General features: G+C 45.6%; 1 protein-coding gene across 3 annotated transcripts in view; it reads right to left on the bottom strand.

The window, feature by feature from the left end:
• SORL1 (sortilin related receptor 1) overlaps positions 1 to 26017 on the bottom strand; it is a 170483-nt gene that overhangs the window by 83168 nt on the left and 61298 nt on the right. For all 3 annotated transcript variants that reach the window (XM_057316611.1, XM_026505541.4, XM_044386576.3), the window contains 6 exons: positions 24002 to 24103; positions 22794 to 22963; positions 17628 to 17820; positions 15235 to 15352; positions 14964 to 15037; positions 4883 to 4971 (listed from right to left, as the gene is read on the bottom strand). In XM_057316611.1, coding sequence (XP_057172594.1) covers positions 4883 to 4971; positions 14964 to 15037; positions 15235 to 15352; positions 17628 to 17820; positions 22794 to 22963; positions 24002 to 24103 — 746 coding nt within the window. The remainder of the gene's footprint in view (positions 1 to 4882; positions 4972 to 14963; positions 15038 to 15234; positions 15353 to 17627; positions 17821 to 22793; positions 22964 to 24001; positions 24104 to 26017) is intronic.

Here is a 26017-nt window from a genome sequence, read left to right as displayed (position 1 = left end):
CCATGAATGGGAGACACGTAGGAGGGATGGGGGGCGCTCAGACACCTGCAAGGTGTTCAGGTGAAGGAGGAAACAGCCTGTGTGTGTGTGTGTGTGTGTGTGTGTGTGTGTGTGTGTGTCCGTCCGTCCGTCTGTCCGTCTGTCCTGGGAGCAGAACGAAGCCCACTAACTAGAAATCGGAGAGAGGAGAATTTGGGCTCTCTCTGACTTGAGGACTTTCATTCATAAAGGAATAAATGGATAAACAGAGTGAGAGAATGAAGAAATGATCAACAAACCGTCCCAAAGTGAAAGGAAAGCCGCTTCTGATCTGGCCACTCCCCATCACTCAAACTGTCCAAGCAAAGACTGGAGGATCTTCCATCACGGACGTCAAGAGAAAATGCGTGCAGGGGCTGGCAGAAGGCCAGAGCAGATGGAACATGCATAGATTCCTGCTGGACCTCTCCTGAGCACAGCCCAGAGCAATCCAGTCCAACTTGTCCAAATCCACATGCATCCAATGGCCCTTCAGGGCCCGCTCCCTTCCCCTGCTCCTCGAGGGGGGGTCTGATCAGCACACCCCATCACCCCAGGATAGTCAAGAGCAGTCCTGTAGACTCTGCTCCCAAAATGCTTAGTCCTACACCCCCCAGCCCCTAGCTTCCGTTCTCACTTCCAGTCTTGCTTCTTTTACATTTATCCTCCTCAGCTTGCCAGGGCCCCCTTTCTGTGATGCCATGTCTAGCCACATCATCCCCCTACTGAAAACCCTAAAGGGACACTACCACTTCAAAAGCCAAGTCTGATCTCTCCAGTGCAGCATGCATGGTCCTCCAGCTCCCAGCCCCTACCTACACCTACCTAACCCCGATGTCTCAGCACCCCCTCCCCGCAATCTGCATTCTATCAGTACTAAAGCCTTATACCTTCCATGTTGATTCATGCTGGACCCTCTTTGCCCAAGGTCTTTCTAACGCCGAAGTGACACTCCAACCTTGTGGAAGCTTCCTCTTTCCCCTCCTTGCTTCTCCTGGCCCCCATTCTGTGCTCCCACAGCCCCCTGGGCTCCCTCTACCCTATACTCTACTCTGTTTTCATGACCTGATTTTGCAAGCATATCCTACTAGACTGCCATGTGCCAGGAACAAGCCCACTTACTCACTTTTCTGCCCCGGCACCTGGCACCTTTCTTGGCACACAGAAAGGGCGTTAATTAACATTTGCTAAGGGAGATGAAATAAACTGCACTGTATTTTTTCAACCCCGTCACTCAGTCTCTTAACAGTTTAAAAGGTGGTAACACCTACTCCACCGTAACCCAAAGGCCAAAGAAACCAAGTGACGGTGGAAATGTAGCAGGTGGGGGCGGGTCTCTACTACTGCTAAGTGCTACCACTGGCATTAGGTACTGCGACCAAGCGTGCAGGTTAACTGCCACCTCCCACATTCTCGAACTAGGGGGTTGCTTCCAGAACTCAGGTCCTGAAAAAACAGTTGCTGGGTGTAATCTTTGCACAATCTGTTAGGGACTCCTAGGAGAAAGCCCTATGAAATCAGAACTCTCCTGCAGGGAAAGAGGCTGTTGGACAAGGCCAAAATATTGTTAGCAGCTACCAAGGACAGCATTTTGCTGGCAGGTAAACCAGCAAGACGGAAAAGGAAATTGATCTTATCTTTCATGATCAAGCCCACGAACTTGTATTGGGGTCTTTTTTTTTTTTTTTCCTCATCAGAGTTCAAGAACACAGCAGCCCCTTTCTCTGAAGGACACGGGGATTATGCACAAGAAAAATCTGTATCCCCTGAGCAGGTTGACCGTGACGGCGCGCTGACTGAACGAGTATGTGAATCCCCAGAACGGGTTCTTATTTACTCATTTCAGACATGTAGACACAGGAGCAAAACAAAGCGTTCCACTTCTTGCTCTCAATTTCAATTAGCAGTAACAAAGGTAACAGGCTCAGTGGAGAGTCAAGGCAGAAGTTGAGACGAATAACAGTCAACTCTTCATTATCTGGGCTAATCAGGGAACGAAAGACATGAATAATGTAGAAGAACAACACCCGAAACGAAACAAAACAAAAGCCTCACTCCTACTTTAAGCAATGTTCCAACCTCTGTCCCCACTAAAACTCTTATGAGAGTTCCTGATGTTTTACCCCGCATGGCTTTCTTCCCTAAGGCTCTGGGTCAGAGTAAGCCCTTCCCCTGGCCTCTCTCTCCAGCTGGCTCAGAAACATAACAGAGCCACAGGGAGCACGGGCAGTCCCTGATGGATGCCTCACTCACCTTTGCACGCTCGGTACCTAGAACAATGTCTGGTTCATTGCCCGTGTTCAACAAATGTTTGTGCCATTGACCTGAGATGATGTCTAACAGAAATATGCTCAACTTCCAGCTTGGGCCCTACCTGCTGACAAGTCACATCATTTCCTCATGAGAAAACAGAGGAAGGTGGATTGGGCCTGCCCTGCTGCCTCTGGGGGACCCCCATCCCTACTTGAGCTCCAGAAATTCTTATTTACATAGAGGATGGTGGGAGTGGTCCCTTCCGAGCCATGCACCTGCCACATTACCATGCCCCTTCTGGTTTTATAAATCAGTAAAGAAATAAGCAATCTTGGAAGACTAAGTGTGCATGACCTATTTATTGACCAATCAAACATTTACGAAGTGCCTGCTAGCCTGTACAGAATAGAAATACTGGTCAAAAGGCCGTGCTAATGAGTTGCAGAATTCGGGCATATAATGAAAAGGAAACTACTGAAAGAAGTCCATATGTGATCGATGCCCAATTAATGAGCCCGCTAATAAATGCTATGAGACTCCAGGACAGACATCACCATGGTCGGGGAAGTCAGACTTGAAGGGGCCCAAAGCCCCACCCCAGCAACAGAAATCCTTTCTCCACTCATGCTCGGCTATCGCAGTAAGTCACCGGTGTGGTCTGAGGCTATGAACTAACTACAGTATTATTTCCTGCTTGTCTTCTGATGAAGCTGATAGCACACAGCAACAGGTCAAAAGCAGAGTAGCAGGAGAAGCAGCAAAAAAAAATCTCTGAGAGCAGCCTACTGAGTAAATGCCAGGTGGCTACACAGATTTAGGCCAAGCTCTGACTGATATTTGGGACACATGCATCTGTCAACAGGAGGCCGGAACATATCCTCCCATTTGCAAATGCTTTATTTGAACCATACACAGAGATACCTCCAAATAACCTGCAGAAATAAAAGGGGGCTACAGTGCCCATAATCCCTCAAGTCCACAAACCCTGCAGTCATTTTTAAGCGTCTGGGGAGGGCACAGTGATTTTTCTGGCATCAGGTTTATTTTCCCGGTCGTGTTTTGCTCCAGCTAGCGCAGCAATGACGCTGCGTTCCCTGAGCACATATGCACCGACAGATGGTGTCAGAGGACTAGAATCATGCTAACTACTTCAGGGGAGCTGGCTTGGAATGCAAATGCTATCTGCAGAGAAGTTGAACAGGGAACCTCAGAAATGGATCTACGATCGGAACTGCCTCGTAACAGTGACATGTATGCTGCCCAGGAAGCCGAACTGTGTCCCCTGCTGTCGTTCTCACACAGCCGAGTCCCCACCGTCCCACTGTTTACTTGTGTATCTTACCCCTGGAGGATGGGATCCTGACGAGGGAGGGGAGAGATCCTCTTTATCTTTAGATATGCACTCCCCGGCACAATGTGTGCTTGCTAAACGTGTGAGATGGGATTTGATAAATTAATGAATAAATAAATAAACGGCAGTAGAGATGTGGGAAGCACAGTGCTTGGTGACTGTCCTCATCTGAGCAAACACCAACGGGAATGTGGATACAGTGCTGTGTACAAACAGGACTTGCTTCCGACTCTTGGCTCTAAAGCAGCAGCTGACCAGCAGCACGCAGGGCCAAGAGCAGCCAGATGCCCGTGTTTGCTTCCTTCCGCAAAGCCAGCCTACTCGGCGCAGGTCAAATTCACCACGGGAGAAACCAGATGCTAGGATCTCTTTTTTCAAACCGCCCACCTTTCTCTTGCTGCTGGCCCTGTTTCTAAAAGGAGCAAAGGAAGAGAAGGCTTTCTTCTTCGCATTAAACAAGATGATCACTGAGGCCTCCCCACCTCCTTTAGGAACACATCTCATGAGTTCAGCGCAAATAAGGGGAGAAGGGAGAGCCGGTCTGCCCCGACCTACCGTTAACAAAATTAACTTTGGCCCTAACTCAGACAAAAATAATCAAAGAACTGGTCCTGATAACATCAGACTTGAGCAAGCAGAGGTTACAGACTCTTGACATTTTTGCTTTTCAGAGCAATACATTTGCAGAGTACAGAATGTAATTTAACGTCACTAACAAACGTTAGTAAACTAACAAGTTACTTTACCTTGCTGAGTCTATTTTCTCATTTGTAAAACGAAGCAGTTAACCCCAAAGGTCCCTTCCAGGTCTGTTTGTATGAATTCCCAAAACAAATGTGTCAACAGCAAAAGCCGATTGGTTACCAAGTAGGACACATTCTGAAATTATTACTCAGGTATTATTATTATTTATTATTATTCACTGTTCTTATCACTCCTTCCATGTCACACACAAAGCAAAGATAGACATGTTGAAGTCTCTAGTTAATTTTTTAGTCATCCTCAATTTATATTTATATAGAGCTGTACTTTGCCAGATCAATAAAATTGGATCATTTGTGATAGCCCCTTGAGAGAGGAAGGACAGAGTATTACTCGTCTTCTATAGATAAGGAAAGTTTAAATAATATGCTGAGGTCAACAGTGATTTGCTGTCAACGATCTAGGGCTATGGAGAGACAATCCACGTCTACTCACAGACTTACATTTCTGGGAGAGCAGCGTGATGTTAAGAAAACAAGTTTCATCAGAGACACTTACTTCAGCTCATTGGTTTCCATGCCCTGGGCGATGGCCATGATGATGCCGCCATGATCTCCCCAAGTATAGTAGTGAGGTCCAGGAAGTGCCTGAAGAGGAAAAGCCAGTGCTGATGCCACTGCCCTGGAGTGACTGGACAGAAACCATGCACACCCCAGGGGCACACACACGCCCAGACACACAACATACGCACATGGCAGTGATGCCAACCACGTGAACACAATTTTTCAGTTCCCACATTCACATCCATTCCCTCAGGTGCTCCACACAACCGTGGGGATGGGACAGCAACTTCTCATAGCCCCATTTTCTTCCCCAAATGAAGAAACGAGGTTCGTATTATAAAGTGGCTGACCGTAAACAGCAGGGGTAGGAGTCCAGCCCCAATCTCTGACTCTCACCCACCAGAGATTACAATTTAACCCCCTGGAGTTTGAGTTCTACCATGATCGTATAAACCCACGACAGTCCATCCTTCCTGCCAATTACAAGTAAAAACGTTAAACGAAATGTAAAAAAGAGCTGCCCAAGGATGCTGAAAAGGAAAGAAAGTCAGGCGGCCTGTGCCTGAGGAGCCACCACAAGGTTGGGGTTTCCTGGGATGGCTTTGCCTCCGAGGGAAAGTCCCAGTCCTGGAACACCTCAGTCCCAGGTGGATGGCTACACCGTCAACAGAAACCGTTTCTGCATATGGAATCAGGAAACGAAGCCTCTGCAGGCTGGGGAGAATGTGGATGAATTCACAGAAGGGAGAGTATCAAACAAGTCAATCCTCTAACTGTGTGTATGAACTCCCACAAGCCTCACCCCAACCCCTAAACTACACATGTGTGGAACAGACTGAAATCAGCACAGCGAAGGTCTATCGAACGCAATGGAGATTTGCCCTGCCACCCTCGGAATGCAGGAAGGAACCCACGGTCTGAATCTAAGCAGGTTCACTGCACGCTATAACAAAAACATCCACATCCTCCACTAGACTGTATGCCACGCATGTCATTCACATGTCCCAGATACAACCCATAATTACTCAACACACACACAGGTCAATAAAACGTGCCCAATTCTCAATGGAAAAGGCAATCAACAGGTACCAACCCCAAGACAGTTCAAATGCTGGAATTACCAAAGACTTGAAAATAATGATCATAACTGTGCCTCATGGGGTAAAGGAAAACACACCCGAAATGAACAAAAGACAAGAATTCTTCCCAGCGAAGTGGAAGCTACTTTTTAAGAGAAGAATTTTAGAACAGAAAAATATAACATGTGAAGTAAGAGATTCACTAATGAGGTCAAGAAACAGAATGGAAATGACAGAGGAACTCGTGAACCTGGTGATAAATATGGAACAGTAGAAATTACCCATTCTAAAGAACACACACACAAAAGAAAAAAAGGGGGAAAAAAGCCCCAAAGACTGGGAGGATAATACTGAAAGGTCTAGTGTGTGTAACTTGAGTCCAAGAAGAATAGGAAAAAGGGACCAGAGCAGGGGAAAAAAAAAAAAAAATTTTTTTTTTTTGAAGAAATAGCGGCTGAAAATTTCCCAAATTTGGTGAAAGACATACATTGATATAGACTCAAGATCAGCCGACCCAAACAGGATAAACGCAAACAAAACCACACCTAGATACATCACAGCAAAACTGCTGAAAACCAAAGATAAGGAAAAAGATCTTGAAGCCTTTCAACAAAATGACGGATTGCGTGCAGGACGGTGATGGCTGAAATGACTGTAGATTTCTCATCACAAACCAGAGAGGCAAGACGACTGTCGCACATCTTTAAAGTTCTGAGAGAAAATCACCATCAAACCAGGATTCTATATCCAACAAACATATCTTCCAGGAATGAAGGTAAAATAAAGAGAAATTAGGGAAAACCAAGAAAATGCATTAACAGTACATCTGCTCAACAAAAAATGCTAAGGAATTCTATCAGGCTGTAGGGAAACTTTCCAGGGGGACACAGGGAGTCTCAGGAATGAAAGAAGGGCAAAAGAAATAGCTGGGTAAATATAAAAGATTGCTTCTTTCCCCTTAAATTCTTTAAAACTGATATAATGATGTAAAGCAAAACAAAAGCAAAAACACTGTCTTGTAGGTTTTTTAATGTATTTCACTGGGATACACAGGGCAGCAATAACAGAAAGGTTAGGGAGAGAGTAAAGGGACTTACATGGATGTAAGGTTTCTAAATTTTATATGGAGTGTTAACATTCTATTAAGAGCAATATTAATTTTAAAAAGACCGTGAACGATTACACATGTTGTAATCCTTAGAGCAACCACTGAAAGAAATATAATCAAAAGATAATACCTAAATAAAAGCAGAATACCGAAACCATCTAAATAATATAGAAAAGTCAGTAGAGGAAGAACAGAGGAATAAAAAATAAAGATCATACACACATACATAAAATCTTGGATAAATCCAACCATATCAGTAATTATGTTAAATGTTAATGGTCTAAGCATTTCCGTTAAAAAGCAAAGCCTTGCAGAATGAATAAAAAAGCAAGACCCTCCTATATGCTCCCTGTAAGAAACAGTTCAAATATAGACACCGGTGGGCAGAAAGTAAAGAGATGGTAAAAGATATACTATTGAAACAGTAAACGAAAAAAGTTTGGAACAATTATTTCAATACTAGGTAAAATAGAGTTCAAGACAAAGATTATCACCATAGATAAAGAGGGATATTTCATAACAATAAAAGGGGCAGGAACAGAAAAGATCATTATAAAATGTGCATGTACTGAATCACAGAGTCTCAAAATACATAAAGCTAAAATTGACAGGATTTAAAGAAAAACTTGGCAATTCCACGTCGTTGGGGATCTTACCACCGTTCACTTAGCAATTACTAGAACTAGTCAAAAAAAAAAAATCAGTAAGAACACAGAAGATCTGAACAGCAGGATGTCGACCACCTTCATATAAATAACACCTTCATATAACTAACACTAAAATCCAACAACAGCAGAATACACATTCCTTCCTAATGCATATGATGTATTCAAGATGGGCCGCATACTGGATTCCAAAGCAAGTCCCAATAAATGTAAAGGGCTCAAAACCCTACAAAGTATATTCTCGGACTACAAGGCAATTAAATTAGAAATCAAACATAGTAAGATATCTAGGGAAATTTCAAATATTTGAAAACTAAACAACCCTTTTCTAAATAACTTACCAAAGACACAAAGCAAAAGGGACATTCTGAAGTAATAAAAATGTTCTGGAATTAAGAAAGTGGTGACGGTTACACATCACATCACTTGGGAATATAGCAAAAAACACCAAACTGTACACTTTAAAGTGGTGAATTTTATGGTATGTGAATTACATCTCAACTTTAAAGAGGGACATTAAGAAATATTCTGAACTGAATGGCAAAAAGTACAACATCTCTAAATTTGTGACAATAGCCAAAGCTGTATTTAGAAGAAAACTTCACAGGTTTAAATGCTTATGTTAGCGGAAAAAAAAAAAAAAAAAAAAAAAAACATCTAAAATCAATGACCTGAAGTTATACCTTTAAAAAAGCTACAAAAAGAAAAGCTAATTAAATCCAAATAACAAAGGGAAAAGATAATACTTAAGAGCAGAAATCAACAAAATAGAACACAAACGAAACAGACAGAGCCAAAAGCATGTTCTTTGAAAAGATCAATAATATTGACAAACCACTAACTAAACTATTAGGCAAAACAGGAAAAACCCCACAAATCCTCAATATCAGGAATGAAAACAGGTAATCACCACAGACCCTACAGATGTTAAAAAAAAAAAGAAGGAAATACCTTGAGTCATTCTAAGCCAACAAATTCAATAACTCCAATGAAACTCACCAAAACTGACACAAGTAGTAGAAAATCTAAACAGTTCTCTATCTGCCAGAGAAACTGAATTTCTAACCAAAACATTCCCAAAAAGAAGACTCCAGGTTCAGATAGTCTCACTGGTGAGTTACTCAAGAAAGAAAAATCACCCCACTTTTACACAAAAGAGGAATCACTGCTCAACTTGTTCAATGACACCAGCCCTACCCTAACACCAAAACTTGAAAAAGACATCACCCCCCCCAAAACAAAACAAAACAAACCAGACCAATATCTCTCGTGAATAATGTAAAAATCTTTAACAAACTTAGCCACTCAAACCTAACCTTGCGTAGAAAGGATAATGATATCATAATTAAATAGGGTTTGACCCGGTAATTCAAGGTTCATATAACCATCAAGAATCAATCAATGTAGGGGCGCCTGGGTGGCTCAGTCGTTAAGCGTCTGCCTTCAGCTCAGGGCGTGATCCCAGGGACCTGGGATCGGGCCCTGCATTGGGCTCCCTGCTCCGCTGGGAGCCTGCTTCTTCCTCTCCCACTCCCGCTACTTGTGTTCCCTCTCTCGCTGGCTGTCTCTCTCTCTGTCAAATAAATAAATAAAATCTTTAAAAAATAAATAAATAAATAAATAATTTTAAAAAATAAAAAAAGAATCAATCAATGTAACATACGGTATTACCTACGTGATGGTATGTTATGAGAAGAAATATGTATTTTGGTCTTTGTTCCCAGCTCCTGGTCAGAGCTCCTAAAACCCTTGCAATCTCCTGACTGATCGGGTGACATGGGTCTTACACAGAAGCGCCTATAACCCCGAGAACTTCCAGCATGATAGGAGAGTCTTCTGTTGTAATGAGGCAACTCTTGGTGGACTCCTGGACAGTGCGGGGACTGGTCACCAGAAAGACAAAGCATGATTAGAAGCTTCAAACTTCCAGCCCTGCCTTCTCCACTGAGGAAAGGACAGGGGCTGGAGAGGGAGCTAATAATCAATCATGCCTTTGTGATGAAACCTCCATGAAAAAAAAAAAAAAATCCCTAAACTGCAAGATTCAAAGAGCTCCCAAGTTGGTGAACACATCCACGTGCTGGGAGGTTAGCACATCTCAATGCCATGGGGACATAAGCTCCCATGCTCAGGATCCTTCCAGACCTTCACCCAGGTGCAGCCTTTATAATATCCTTTATAATATACCAGTGGATGTAAGTAAATATCTCCCTGAGTTCTGCCGCTAGTCTAGCAAATTACTGGACCCAAGAAGGGGGTCATGGGAACCTCCTATTTATAGTCAGAAGTATGGGTGACAACCTGGAACTTGCAGTGAGTGTGTGAAGTGTGGGGTGCGGCAGTCTTATGAGACTGAGCCCCTGACCTGTGCGGTCTGTGCTAACTCCAGCTAGCTACTAGTGTCATGACTGAAATACAGGACATCCGGTTGGTGTCCAGAGAACTGGAGAATTGCTCACTGTGAGGGGAACCTCCCCCAGCATTTGGTATCAAAAGTATTCTGAGGGGCGCCTGGGTGGCACAGCGGTTAAAGCATCTGCCTTCGGCTCAGGGCGTGATCCCGGCGTTCTGGGATCGAGCCCCACGTCAGGCTCCTCCTCTATGAGCCTGCTTCTTCCTCTCCCACTCCCCCTACTTGTGTTCCCTCTCTCGCTGGCTGTCTCTATCTCTGTCAAATAAATAAATAAAAATCTTTAAAAAAAAAAAAGTATTCTGAGAGTAAAGGAAAAGAGGGGTTTTTAAAAAATTATATACCATATTACATAGTGCTATATTATTACATATTAGGGAAGGGAAGAAAAGGAAGAGAGGGAAAGAAAGAAAAGACATAAAGATCAGAAAGGAAGAAATAAAACGGGTCCCTATTTGCAGATGACATGATCTTTTACATAGAATCTACAAACATTACTGAATTATTTTAGCAGAGTTGCAGAATACAAGGTTAATAGGTAAAAATCAACTGTATTCTTACATACTATAGCAAAAATTGGAAAGTAAACTTGAAAGAAAATTCCATTTACAATAATACTGAAAAATTTTAAAAATACCTAGGAATAAAACTAACAAAAGATAGATACAAGGCCTCCACACTGAAATCTAAAACACATCGCTCAGTGAGATTTAAAAGGAAATGAAGAAATATACTACATTCGTGGATCAGAAGACTCAGTAGTGCTAAGATGTCAATTTCCCCCAAATTCATCTAAAATTCAATGCAATCCCAGTCAAAATCCCAGCAGGTGTTGTAGAAATTGACAAGCTGATTCTAAAATGTTGTGGATACACAAAGGATCTGGAACAGTCAAAGAAATTATTAAGAAGAACAAACTCAGGGGGCGCCTAGGTGGCTCGTCGGTTAAGCAAACGACTCTTGGTTTCAGCTCAGGTCGTGACCTCAGGGTCATGAGATCGAGCCCCAGGTTGGGCTCTAGGCTTAGTTCAGAGTCTCCGTGGACTCTCTCTCCCTCTCTTTCTGCCCCTCTCCCCCACTCGCTCGCTCTCGCTCTCCCTCCCTCTAAAATAAATAAGTAAATCTTTAAAAAAAGAAGAACAACAACAACAACGTTGGGAGACTTACCTACTTGATCCCAACACTTACTGTTAAGTCTCCCATAATCAAGACAGTTTGGTACAGGTGAAAAGACAGACATTCAGATGCATGCAGCAGAACAGAAAGTCCTGAAATACATCCATGCATATATGGCCAACTCATTTTCAAACAGGCACGCAGTCAATTCAAGGGGGGAAAGAAGTCTTTTGCAGTAAGTGGGGCTGGATCATTGCATCTCCACATGGAAAAATGAGTATCAACCCTTCCATTACACCAGATATAAAAATGAACTCAAAATGGATCATAACCCTAACCCACAGCCTTACACTATGAAACTTGGGGGTAAATTTTTGCAATCTGGGGAGGGACAAACATTTCTTAGAACAACAAAGAGCATAAAACAGAAGAAAAATCCTGATAAATCAGACTTCCGCAAAATTTACCACATTTGCTCTTTGAAAGACACCATTAACAAAATTTTTAAAAAGCAAGCCACAGACTAGGGAAAATACTCATGACACATATATCAAACAAAAGACTTAACTTCAGAATACATTTTTCAAAAAACCTCTTACAGCTCAGTAAGAAGGCAAACAATTCAATTTTTTAAAATAAGTACAAGATTTGGGGCGCCTGGGTGGCACAGCGGTTAAGCGTCTGCCTTCAGCTCAGGGTGTGATCCCAGTGTTATGGGATCGAGTCCCACATCAGGCTCCTCCGCTATGAGCCTGCTTCTTCCTCTCCCACTCCCCCTGCTTGTGTTCCCTCTCTCGCTGGCTGTCTCTATCTCTGTCAAATAAATAAATAAAATCTTTAAAAAATAAATAAATAAATAAATAAATAAATAAATAAATAAATAAATAAAATAAGTACAAGATTTGAACAGACACTTCACAAGATGATTTCTAAATGGCCAATGGGCACATGAAAAGAAGCTCAACACCATTAGTCACCAAGGAAATGCCAATTAAAACCGTAACGAGCTATCATGTGTGCTCATTAAAATGTCTAAAATTAAAAGGACTGGCCATACCAAGTGTTGGTGTGGACCTGAAGCTATTAGAACTCTCAGACACCGCTGGTAGAAATGTAAAATGATACATCCACTTTGGAAAACAATTTGGTCATTCCTTAAAAAAAGTGAAACATAGACCCACCAAGCTGCCCAGTCATTCCATTCTGAGGTATCTACCCAAAAGAATTAAAAATATATGTCTATCTAAAAAAAAAAAAAAAAAAGCACGTAATTAAGTATTTATAATAGCTATACTTACAATCAGCAAAAACTGGAATGCCCATCAACAGATAAAAGGATAAACAAAGTCCAGAATATCCCTACAAGGGGATACTAATCAACAGTAAAATGGAAGAGAACCACGGATACAGGAAACAGCACAAATGAACCTCAAAGCCATGATGAGTGCCAGAGGCCCGGCAAAAAGATGGTGTATTATGAGTCCATTTATATAAAATTCTAGAAAATGCTAGCTAATCATCTGGCAGAGACGAGGTAAAGAGAAGGATGGATTACAAGGGGGAACGAAGAGGCTTTTGGGAGTGGTGGAAATGCTTGTTGTCTTCATTGTGGTGTTGGTGACGGTGTAGCGATGGTGACCAATTCCGATCAAGCTGTACACTTTAAATAGGCAGGTGTCTCATAAAGTTGTTAAGGAAGACAAGCGCAGAAAAGGAACTCAGGAGCGGAGAATTTGCACAACTCATTAGTAGCGGAAGGGGAACCAGAATTCTAGTCATTGATTTTCTAGACAGCCTCTGTCCACCGCATCCTACCTCACCCTTCCCCTGCCTGTGCCCCTCACGCCGCAGGCTGTCCCTCTCAACGTGAACGCTGCTGCCCAAGGGGACTCACACGCCCACTCGCACAGACACGGTCTCGACCTTCTCCTCCCCTACTTAGCTCCCTGCTCTTTCCAAAAATAAGGTCCCTTGTGCAATGGCTGCTTCTTGGCAGGCGTGAAGCAGGCCTGGCAGGAGGCACGGACAGCTGCCCCAGTATCGGCCAGACGATACCACTTCACTGGCGGAGGAACAAGACCCTGCTTTCTCCCCAGAAGGAAATCACTTGCAGATGTTCAAATCCCAGATTACACCGACATCAGAAGGTCCAAACAAACCACACGCCTATCTGCTGAGGAGAGAACACCCAATTTCAAAAGGAATGTCCGGCTCCAATGAAGAGAAAAGCAGCTGCTTAATCCTGCCCATGGGGGCAGAGCAAGGATGCCCCCCAAACTCCAAACTGTTCACCCTTTTTGACTACCGGGCCTTAACAACATCTTTCATCTGAATATGTAATTACGGTCTCCACCATACTGGCCAGTTCTTAATGTAGGCACACACATAATGTCTGGCTCCCAGATCCCTCAGCCTGAGGGACGGGAAGCCCTACCTCACAGGAGATAAGATATGTGATAGGTCTCTGTCAACTGCACAGAGCCAAACAAATGTTGGGTATTATTAATGCTTTACACATTACATATTATATATAAATGTGTATGCACTGCGTTCCCAATAGGAAGCACCATGACGGGCACCTGGGTGGCTCCGTCAGTTAAGCGGCTGCCTTGGGCTCAGGTCATGATCCCAGGGTTCTGGAATGGAGCCCTGCATCAAGCTCCTTGCTCCGAGGAGAGCCTGCTTCTCCCTCTGCCTGCCACTCCTCCTGCTTGTGCTCTGTCTCTCTCTCTCTCTGACCAGTAAATAAACTTAAAAATCCTTAAAAAAAAAAAAAAAAAAAAGCAGCACCATGAGGCTGGCTGGCTCTTCTGAGAACCACATCCTTCCTGACATCACACTCCGCCTCCAAAAGGTGCTCAATTAAATTCTTCTCCCGTGATCTGCTGAGTTCTCCAGGTGGCTCCCCGCACATGCAGCGGAGCACCCCTAAAAGCAACGCCCACAGAATGAGACCAGATGTACTTCCCTTGGCCTTCGTAAGTCATGGGAGGCTGATGAAAGCATTTTTTTTAAACAAGTTTGGCAGTTCTCTAAGGTCCAAGGCCTAATGAGCGTTCAGGGAGCACAGAACTAGCTCCACTCTCAGAACTGGTATCAGCAGTGCCTAAGGACCCAAGCAGCTCCGCAGGCTTAAGGCAAAAACCGTCTTCCTTCATGGCACGGAGTGAAATGGAAGGGCCGGCCCAGCCCCCTGAGGAGAGGCTTGACTTCCATTTCATTACGACACAACAGTGAACGGCCAGTTTCACACAGATACCAGTACGACCACGCGGTCATTTGCTGACAGATTCTGCAAACAGTTACACGGCAGCCACGCCACGCCAGGCCCTGCGAGGTTCTAGGGCTAAAGAAGTGAAGCAAGGAGACATTGCTTTGTCCTCCTGGAGCATTCGGTTAAATTTACAGTCGTGGGGGGGGAAGAGAGAAGGTCTGGTTTTGATTCAAAGGAATATTTTTGGCAACATCGTGAGCCCACGTTACAAGGTGCGAACACAAAATCAGTCCAGCTGACGCTCACGTGTGGCTTTGGGTACCTTTCTTTAATTTTACAGCCACACTTGGCGCCACTGGCCTCAACACAGGCCACACGTGTTCCTGAAATGGGGAGGCACGACCATGTTCTCTGACAAACCAGAACCCGGGCTGGGGGCTGGGGGTGGAGGGTGGGGGCCGGGGGTGGGGGGTGGGGAGCTGACCTCTCGCCACCGGGCTCCCGCACTGCTAGAGATGTACACGTTCGTCTTGCTTGCCAAGTTCTTTCCCACCGAACCTAAGATGCAAGAGGAGTCATTACTTTTCATTTCAAGAAGAGGTCAGATACTCACCTTGCCCAACCAGAAATTCTGAACTAAATTCAAAACCACAAACAGCCGTGGTTACGGCAGAGGTCGGTGGTCACCGCGCACTCGGCTGCGCATAACTGAAGAGCGTAGCCCCGAAGCGGGGGGACAAGCATCGCGGACTTACCAGTGGCGATGATGAGCCCGGGCGCGGACTCCTTGGACAGGATGGGCATCCTCCGGAGCTGGAGGCTGAGCAGCTGACTGAGCCGCTGGGCCAGGTGGAGGGAGCAGCCCTGGGCGAGCTACGGGACACAAGTTCCAGACACTGTCAGCACGTGGCAGGATCCCTCCAGCTCCCCCCAAACGCTGCGGCCTGGGTACAGACTGCGGCCACACACACACAGAAAGGAAATCTGGCCCAAAGGAACCCAGACTCAAGGCCCAGCTGTCCCCCACGGCCTCCCGGGGGGATATGATTATCGGAACCACATAAATGCCTCTCGCTGCAGAAAAGAGAAAAATACGAGTCAAAAAATTCCTCCTGAGACTCTCAGAGAAGAGCACTCAGAAATCAGGGTCCACTCAAGCAGATGGAAAGCTATCCCTCCTTCCTTTTACCCAGATACTCTCACGTGACTCGGCGCGAAAGAGAAACGAAATGATGTCGTGGGACTTATCTTTTAAGTCCGTAGAGATCTATTTCAAATACGATGTAAGCAATGCCGTCAGAGGAAAAACCAAGAGTCAGAAGTCGTCAAGTCTCACTGATAAGCTCCCAGATGTACCCCGTATGAGACAGAAACACCAAGAAGCCACATTAAAACAGATTGTAAAGTAGTCAGCGTTTGTACAAAGCACCAACTCTGCTGTGTCCACAAGTCATTCAAACCGGCCTCTGCCACTTGCGTTCGGATTTTAAGAGTTCTGCAAACAGCGCTGTTTGCTGGGTGGTCATGCCTGATTCTCTGGCCCAGAATGTGATTGTCAAATGGGACTCAGCCTCGTCGGGTGGTCTAGACAGGGTAACTCCGTGTGCTTAGGTGACAGGTAAAAACCGACCTGGTTTTGCTACGTTTCCTTACTTTTATAGTGGAAGGCTCTCTCTAGCAAATGTCCATCTTGCTAGCATCGCAGTTTCGCAAATGAAAACTGGAGCAAATTAGGTTGGGTCTCAAAGAAAGATTTGCCAACTAATCTGTTCTTTCACCACGTTAAATCACAGGTAGAAACTAAAAGCTCACCAGACGTTGTACAGTTCACACCCAAAAAGGCAGGCCACCCCCATCCACACAGGCTCATGCACAGCTTCCAAAAATCTCACAGCCACTCCAGGATCAAGCGGCACCTATGTATTTGTGTTTATCTCCTTATAACCTGCCTCTTCCCAAGTCAGACTTGTACTAAGGCAACACCTGTTGACAAATAGGGAAGAGTAATCAAGAAGTCACGGACAGCAAGAGTCTCCAAAAAACATTTTCCCAGTGTCCACATCATGGACAGACAAAATTCAAAAATCCAAAAGATCAGGTAATTGTCTAACTAAATGCTGCAGTTTTCCCCAAATTTACTACTGCTTGATTTTTTCGGAGTTCCTTCTGCCTACCCACCTTATATACCCCAGATCCCTTAGGTGAGGCAAAAAGGGAGGTGTGGGGTCTCATATAAAACCAAGGAACTGAATTCACAGAATGTTCTTCTGAGGGATAGGAACAGAGCGGCTGAGGCAAGTGGGAACACTTACTGAGGCCAAATAATACATTTTAGTATTCTCAGCTTTTCAGATGGAGCCAGAGATCGGGAAAATTGGAGAATCCTAAATTACATTCGGGAAGACATTAAAAAATATATATATTGCCACAGAAATAAAAAACTTACATCAGAGTTTCCCAAACTTTCTTGCTTCGCAGCACATTTAGTATCCCCATAAATTTTTTATAACAGCTTCAAGCCAGAAGAACTACCAACATGTATTGTTTTACACGGTTAAGACAGAACAACTTAATAAGTAGACATGTCCTAATAACTTAGCAGCAGTTCAAAATAATAGCATATGTGCACATGTAGATATATATGTGTGTGTGTGTGTGTGTGTGTATATATACACACACACAGAAAAAGAGAAGGAGAGAAAACAAAATTTGTATTTCACTCTTCAATAACCACAATTATTTAATACGGGATGTGTGCACCTGCTGGGTGCCATGAACCTTCTCAAAGTTTAGAATCATATTAGATCCCACCACTGTCAATTCCCGTTCCACCCTGATTTTCTCACTTGATTTTCATCTCCTCAACTGCTAGGAAATCCAGCTTCACAAAGACAGGATGCCTTCCAAAGAAGTTCAGCATGAACTCATGTTGAAACTAGGAACTAAACTCAAGATGGTACTTCCCATGATGACCAATAAATATCAAGTATCTTGTGTTTCCCTCAAAAATTTAAAACATCCCAGAGCACCCCTGGGAGTTCCCTGCAGCACCCTTAGGTGCCCTGGTGCTGAGTTTGGGAACCGTCAAGGGTAGCACGACAGGTAAAAATTTGTATGAAAAACCCAAACAAAGTGAAAGCATCTCTACCTCACAGTTGATTTTTTCTCCATATCCTGTGAAGGCTGGAGCCTGAAGGAACTCCCAGGTACCCCCTTTGTCAAAGGTGATGACTGATCTCATGTTCTCCTCATTCATAGAACCGTTAATCAGAGTAGCAATGTAGACTCCTTGCAACCCTTCCACGCGGTGGAAGTCAGCGAACGGCTCATTTGCAAAATACCTACAGTAAGAGAAAATAAACAGCTGTGAACCTAAGCCAATATTTTCTTGGTATGTTTTTATTGTAAATAAAGTAAAATTTAACTGTTGGAAAGTACAGGATTTGGTGGCATTGAGCACATTCCCAATGTTGTGTTGTACCAGCATCACGATCTCATTCCAGAACGTGTTCCTCATCTCAAGAAGAAACCCTGTACCCACCGGCAGTCATTCGCCCTTTCCCCTGCCCACCCCAGGCCCTGGCCAACCACCACCGAGTTTTCAGTTGCTATGGATTTGCCCATTCTGGGTACTTCATATACATGGAAACAGGCCTTTTATATGGTTCCTCTCCCACAGCATCACATTTTCAAGGTTCACCCATATTATCACACAAATCAGTCTTCCATTCCCTTTCACAGATGAAGAGGCTTCTCTTTTTTTTTTCTTAAGCGTGATTGTGGTTTACGTTGAAGGCCAAGATGCGGATCGGATCAATAACCCCTCACAGGGAGTTCAGAATGCTGACTACAACACACGGAGCTGATGACAGAGTCACAGCTATCTCTTCACTGACGCATTCACCCCAAATCCTCCAGGGAGCCTCAACAGACAGGAAACGGTAAGCCAGGCTTGCCAGACGCTAATCAAAGCACTGGGGCTTACAAGCCACAGGAACACAGCGCGAAGGGGTCTCCGGCCACTGTCCATGCGCTCATGACTCATTATCCAGCTCCCTGATCAGACCGCAGCCCATAAGGTTCCTCTCAGAAAGCAGAACAGAATGCCCAGCCAAGGGAAGAGGAGAGAGAGCGAGGATGGTTCTAGAAGCTTGAGATTATACTTGTTAACAGTGGCACAGCGAATAAGCCTCTCCCAGGGCCTTAACTACTATGCTGGGATACTGACTTCACTGGGAAGCAGTTTTGCCCTGAAATGGTCCACACATTACAAATGGAACGGATCTCTGAGAAGTGCTAACCAGAGTTCACACATGGCTTCTAAAACTGGACGTGCGTCCTTTTTATTTAGAAGGGTTCTGAGCCACTGGGCTTTGTAAAAAAAAAAATTTTTTTAATTAAAAAAAAATCATAAAACTGCTTTTTTCCATTATCTGCTGTACAAATCTTGAGCTGGAGGAGTGTTCTGTCTCCTCAGACAGAAAGAAGCACACTACAAGCTCTGAGGCAGAAAAGGAAATTTTTTAAAAAGCACTAACAAAGCTACTTCAGACTGAGAGACTGACCAAAATCCTAAATAAGATACTGGTGCTGAGACCAAATTTTCTGGCATGTGGTTTCCTTAGGTCTACTGGAGTTATTTTTCAGTCACGTCCTTAGAAATCGGTTGAAGGTCTATCATCCACCTGCCCTCTGTTCACCTCAGCAATCCTGCGTTGGATCCCATCATCATGAAGCTGCCACCATCAGGTTTGACGGCTTCCTTCAAACATGCGGGAGGGTCTGGCTTTCTCTCACCAAGACGAGCTCTGCTTCTTCCCTGTGGTCACTCTCCTGGATTTTGTCTTTCGGTTCCAAAGTTCCAGAAACTTGTCCTCTGTGCCTCACATGCTCCCCAGACTATCCTGTCAGCTCCCCTGTGGCCCTGTGACAATTCACCTCATCCTAAGGACCCTCTCTTCACCCATTTTTCTTACATTTCCTCTCACTGGCCCTCACAACAGCACTTGTCCCCTGCTCCCCAGGGCCCCCGGGCCACCCTCCTGCAGAACCCAAGCCCACCTCGCCCCACGTAGCCTGGTGGCTGTCCTCCTCAGATGCCCCGCCGGGCCTGACATGTCTCCACACCTGGTCCTCCATCCAGACACCACTTTCCGTGAGATTTCTATTCGGCACATCTCCCCAATGCCAGGGGCACCCCCACACCCCTGTTAGGAATTCTTTCTCCGGTCCTCTAAGCAAATTAGGACCGGTTGCTTGGCACCACCCTTTCCTATCGAGTTCAAAGAACAACTCATTTCGAATACCACAGAAGTACTGTGTTGTTGTTTTTGTCCCAAATCAGCCTGCCCTCGTAATCTGCTAATTCCCCCTTATCCTATTTCATCTTGCTGCGATGCAGAAGCAGGTGACAAAAGTTCACTCAGACGAGCCCCTGTGAAGATCTCCAGTCCCTGACATGAAGTCTGAAGAAAACAAGCAGGCTGAGCCTACGCGGGTCTGTGAACATAGACATAAATCTATTTCCAGTTTCCTAACTGGATTGTACACTCAGGCAGGGCAGGGGTCGACCTTTGTGACCAGAGGAAGGGCCGTGGGCATCTATGAGAGGGCCACATGGTCACCTAACTGGGCTTACTACTTCCTGGGGTGTTCTGGCTCCAGCCCTGCCCTGTCACGAGATACCCACCCCAAACACCCAACAAACGCGGAGGGTACGGAAACCTTTGGCAAGCTGTGATTTAGCCGCTCCATAGCCAGAGGCTCTCAAACGTGGGGGAAAAAAAATCAGAAAGGCTTGAGGAATCATGGCTCACGATTTTGATTATTAAAAAAGTAAGGAGAACATTATTCACCCATAAAAAGGAATGAGGCACTAACACAGGCTTCCTGTGGACCAACCCTGAACACATTATGCAAGGTGCAAGAGGCCAGACCCAAAGGTCACATATTATGCTGTGATTCTGTTTACACAGAATATCCAGAGAAGATAAATCCACGGAAACAGAAAGGAGATTAGTGGCTGCCAGGGGTTGGGGGGGCGTGGTGGGGAGGGGAGACGGGGGCCAGAAACTGCTTAGAGGCAAGGGGTTTCTTTCGGGGAAGTGAAAATGTTTTGGAATTAGATGAAAGCTAAAGTTGCACAACACTGTGAATGCCCTAAATGCCACCGAGTTGTTCACTTTACAATGGTTAAGCTAATGTTCTGTGAATTTGACATCAATAAATTACTTGGAAAAAAAAAAAACGAAAAGGACGCAGGAGCCAGCCCAAAGAGGCTGCCACTGGCCAAACCAGAAAAACCTGAGGCTGAACCATGGTAGGAATGGTTTACAACAAATTAACACGCACTGAATAATAAATAACTCTTGAGTCTATACTGGGAGTGGAAAAAAAAGTAAGCCATAAAATAGGACATACTTCCAAAAGCACCAAAACAGGGCGTGGAAAAGCACTGTCAGAGACCAGGCAGAAAGTTCTCCCCTCAGGTCCTGGTAAAGTCCAAACCCGAGGTCCTGCTCTTCCCTTGACACCTGCTCCTCACCCAGCCCTCCCCGACTCCCTGACTCAGCCCACGGCCGTCACGCTGCCAGCTGTTCAGCCCAAGCAGCTGTGGGCCCTTGACTCTCCACAGCCAAGCAGCAAATCTACCAGCAAACCATCAGAATTTGCCCATTTCCATCATCTTTACCACTGCTGCCCTGGGCCCAGGCAACAGCAATCCCCACGGGCCTGCATTTCCATCACACTCCCACAGCCAGGCTTCCTGCTCCCCCTCTCGCTCCTCTCTGCGAGTCTACTTTGCACACAGCATTGACGATGGCTTCTTTAAATCATAGGTCGCCTGAGCGTTCGTCTGAAATTACCCATAACAACGTCCATTTATGTGTCATGTGCTTTCCTTTATATCATGCAGGTCACGATTTTTTCAATGGTTAAAAAAAAAATTTAACAGGTTAAATCAGATGATATCTGTCTTCTGGTCAAAACCCTCCATATTCCACTTAGAAGAAAAAAAAGTAAGTTCCTTCCATGCCCTTGAAGGCCTTATACAATCGGAGCCCCGCTCTCTCAGATCCTGTCTCTTGGGTTCTCTCCCTCCTCCTCTAGCTGTTGGGTCCACGCTGGCCTCCTCGCTGCTCCTAAAATAAACCAACAGTCTAACCTCAGAGCCTCCGAGCATGCTGTTCCCTCTGCCTGCAGTGCCCTTCCCCAGGCATCCCTCCTTCACGTAACTCAGGCAGGCACCTGCTGAAATATCTCCATCCTACAACAGCCTTCCATGACCAACTTGTACGAAGTAACACGCTCCTAATGCCCTGTCCTCTGAACTTGGTTCCCTCTGCTTCCCAGCACTCACCACCACCAGGCACATTACACATCTGTTTATGTTCTGTCTTCCCCCAGTGAGAACAAAAGCTCCACGGAACAGGGACCCTATTTTGACTTTTCATGGCTGGACACATTATCTCATCGCTGTGCCTGGAACGAGAGCTGGCCCAGAGCGGCAGCGTCCTTGTTGAAAGCGCTGGTGACTGAATCAGTCACCAGCATGACGAGGGACCGTGGATGGCAATGCCACGCCCCGTGACCTGGTGGTCATGGCCTCGGAGCCAGACCTTGCTGCCCACCAGCCAGCTCCAGCAGACGGCTCCTGCCGAGAGCAGAGAGTGAGTCTCACCACAGTCAGACGCCTCACAGAAGACAATGAGAATAAATGCCCTCCTGGCCCTCAAGGGTCACGGGCTATTCACCCCTTCCGAACCCCGGACTCCTGTGCAGCCCACAGAACGTCCATTACAACAAAACAACTCCAACACAGGATGTCCTGTTAAGGATGGATAACACTGGTGTCTTTGCACAGACACCCACAGAGCAGTATCTGCAATTACAATAAGAAAAAAAAAAAATGCCAATGCACCTGAGGCACTTGGAGACAAGACCCCCAGGACGCCCCCCACGCCAGCTTGCCCTGAACTGACAATTTCCAAGTGCCTTGTCCCACTGGCTCAGAGACCACAGAGCCAGACAACCGAAGAGAAGGAACCCAGGGAGTGGCTGACACCGGGGCTGTGACGCTAAAGGTCACCCGGAGCGCCGTGCTAAGCCTCACATCCAAACCACCTGGAGGGCTTTGCAAAACCTTCGGAGCCCAGCCCCACCCCAAACTGGGTAAACCACACTCCAGACAGCGGGGTGTCTGGCAACTCGCCAGTGGAACCCAAACGCACAGCTAAGGCTGAAGAGCGCCCAGCCTGAGGGTGCGGGTGATGCTGACGTGAGACAGTGGGCGAGGGACCCCTGGGTTCCTTACCTCACCAGCGTGTCGCCGCCCGCCCCTCCTGGGCTGTAATAGAGCACGTTCTCCAAGGACAGGGAGAACTTCAGCCCCTCGGCCTCCGAGATGTATAAGTTGGTGCGGTTGTTACTGTGACTGACGCACACGAACACCTGGTCCTCGGACGCATCTGCGATGTAATATTCCTTTGGAATCAAAAGTCGAAAAACGTACACAAGTCAAAAAACACACTTGTGCAGTGGGGTTTCCCTACGCACACTGATATAATGATTTCCAAATGTCCCAGTGACAGGTATGGGCCCGGAGCCCACAGACAGCTTCCCAAATCCTGGTAAAACTTGGCCAACTTTCTCTTTGGAGGAGCTAAGGCCACCGTGTAGCTGGAACAAGCCGCTTCCTGGCAAATGCGGCCCAAAAGGGGGCTACCAAACTCCATAAACCTAAAATCTTCAGTTTAGTCCATAATATCTCCTTCTTTTTCCCATGAGGTCTATCGTTAGTACCAAGTATAATATACACTAATGTGCATTCCCTTTCATTTCCTCTAAGATACTAAAGGAAGCTGGAAGCCGTACAAAGCAAAGAACGGACGAGAATGTTCCCCACCTGAGCTCCCAATCCTCCACCACACCCACTGCTAGTGGCAAGGCCTTCAAATGCCACCTCTTGCCTGTGGGCGCTTCTCTGATGACCCCAGCCCGCCAGGATCCTTCCTATTGATCTCTACATTATCAAACATGCAAAAGCAGCCAGGCATTTGACTATATATGGTTTCTTCCTCTGCTCAGTCCTCTGTGTCTGCAACCTGTATGTTTCTAAAAGGGTGGGACCCAGCTCTTAACCCCTTTTGCAAGCTAGCTGACTACTGTAAGCAACAGAGCAGGTCCTGAACAAACAACTCACGGTCAGCAGCTCCCCATTCCTTCAGTACTGACCCCCTGAGCCCACTGACTCTGGTCCCAAACCTCTCTGCCCATCCGTCTCCGTGTAAAGCAAATTAAGGCTCCCGTCCAGCTGCACTTTGAACAGTGAAGAGGGAAAAAAAAACAGACCAAGATGCCCAAAGCACAATGGTTCTCTCTAGGGACCTATCTAGAAAGTGACTTCAGGGAGCCTCCATTAAAGATCTATCTACCCAGAAGGATGGACCTGCAACACCCTGCCCCTAACCCCTGCACGCGGGCAATAACACTTCTTTCCACCCCCAAGCGGACCGCACTCACATTAATAGGATGTCTTGTGACAAACTGGGCTGCTCGCATGGGCTTCCTGCCAAAGGAGACCCAGAGCTGGACAGAAGATGGCTGTGGAATGCCCCAGAGATGCTGCCAAGGAAGAGGAGGGGAAAAAAGTTAATGGTGCCACATTACAGCCACTCCAAATAAGTGAAAAAGGAAAGTGTCAGACCCCCTCCACTTCTACCCAAAACATGAAACACAGGGTGACCGCAAATGCACATTTTTGCGACGTCCGTGCTCGCTCCGCAGCTCGGGCTGCACTCGCTTGATCCCGGACACCTGGTCTGCAACAGGTGTTAGACACTCCCGAACACCAGATGAGGACAGAGGACAAACAGGACTGCGGCTGAAGCTGGGTGTGGGAGGGGGATGGATGTTTAACCGGGCCGCTCCCAAACGTGCCCAGGGCGAGGTCAGCCACACACCGCGCGTATAAAACCCAGTCCCTTGTTCTTTCCTTCCTATTTTCAGGTTACAAGGATACTCGAATTCAAGGGCTTTAACACAAAGAGCTGAGGGAATTTTCACTGATTCTCTTGCGACCTTTGAATACTTCTCACTGATGAACGTTTTTGCTGGAATCTATTTTCTTCGGGAGGGCATAGGGCATCGCACATGATGTGGGCCCCGTCACGTTATGTTTTAGAGATACTAGAGCACAGCTGGAATCTCGAAAATGTGTACAAAAGCACTAGACTAAAGCTGGCTGTACCACCTCGGGAAGTCACTAAGCCTCTCTAGGTCTCAATTTATTCATCTATAAAACTCAGAAGCTGATTAGGCTTGGGACTTCTCTGTCGATGGGTTTCAAGGGTCCAGGCCCCCTGTAAATACACAGGTGGATAGATGCCCCCATTCACCCTGCTAGGGAGGGTACACAACCCTTACCAGATCCCCAAAAGGGTCAATGCTTCAAAAAAAGGATAAGAACCACCGTAAAGGCTCAGTGTGGGTTTTTCCAGCTGTGAAAGTATGGGACTGCGAACTGAAGTCAAATGGTGCACATCTCTCCAGACAGAAAGGGACAAATGCCGTCACGTGGACATAATCACACACGGGACTGTTAAGCTAATCAGAATATTGGGATCGCCAGCCAGAAGGGGTTCATTTGGCTTCATTTATCCTTGACCATGTTGCTACTGTTTACTATAGATTTTAAATTCCTATGAAGTAAGAAACATACCAATTTCTCTTAACTATAATACAACTGAATCCCCTACGCTAATATATGTCCAGTAAACACTCCGTGAAGAGCGAGCTGATGGACGTGAAGTTACTCTTGATTCATCTGAGCAGTAAATACACACACACACACACACACACACACACATTCAAACAAATGGTCAAAAGTGGTCTGTTTAAAAGAAGCCAGGTAGGGAGGTCCAAAAGACTGCCTTTCCAAAATGGCACACGGAAAACCATGGTAAGAGCTTGTACTCAATATGGGGCCACAGGAAACGATGGATCTATTAAAAATGCAAAACATATTACCTGGATGAGAAAACAGTGCCCAGCAAAACTGTTAGGCATAGATCCCAAAAGCCCTCCTTAAGACAATAAAATTTTATAGCTATTTATAAAGGTCAGAGGATCCGTGTAAGTTACCCTCTATAAATCCCTATAAATATACATGAATAAACAGATGTCCGTGAAACACCCACTTTGATACTTTATACTTTTTCACTACTTCCCACTGTGGTTAAACCTTAGAAAGGAGCCACCTTCCTCAGCGACACGGGGGCCATAATTAGTTAAGCATTCTTAACAAGTGCTGTCGGTTGGCACGAGAATTGAGAATTCATACCAAGGCCAGTCTTCCTCCACAGATGCAAAAGTCACAGAGTACAGAGGTCGTAAGAAACTCAAAACAAACCAAAAAACAAAAACAAAACAAAACAAAAAAAAAGAAACCTCAAAACACATCCCTCTCCTTTCCTTCTGGTACAATAATTCCTAAGCCCGGACAATTCAGGCTCGCCCCTAAGGAGTTACTGTAATACT

Source organism: Ursus arctos, unplaced genomic scaffold (genome assembly GCF_023065955.2).
Source record: "Ursus arctos isolate Adak ecotype North America unplaced genomic scaffold, UrsArc2.0 scaffold_22, whole genome shotgun sequence".
NCBI classification, from domain to species: domain Eukaryota; kingdom Metazoa; phylum Chordata; class Mammalia; order Carnivora; family Ursidae; genus Ursus; species Ursus arctos.
This window is presented reverse-complemented; position numbering and strand designations above follow the sequence as displayed.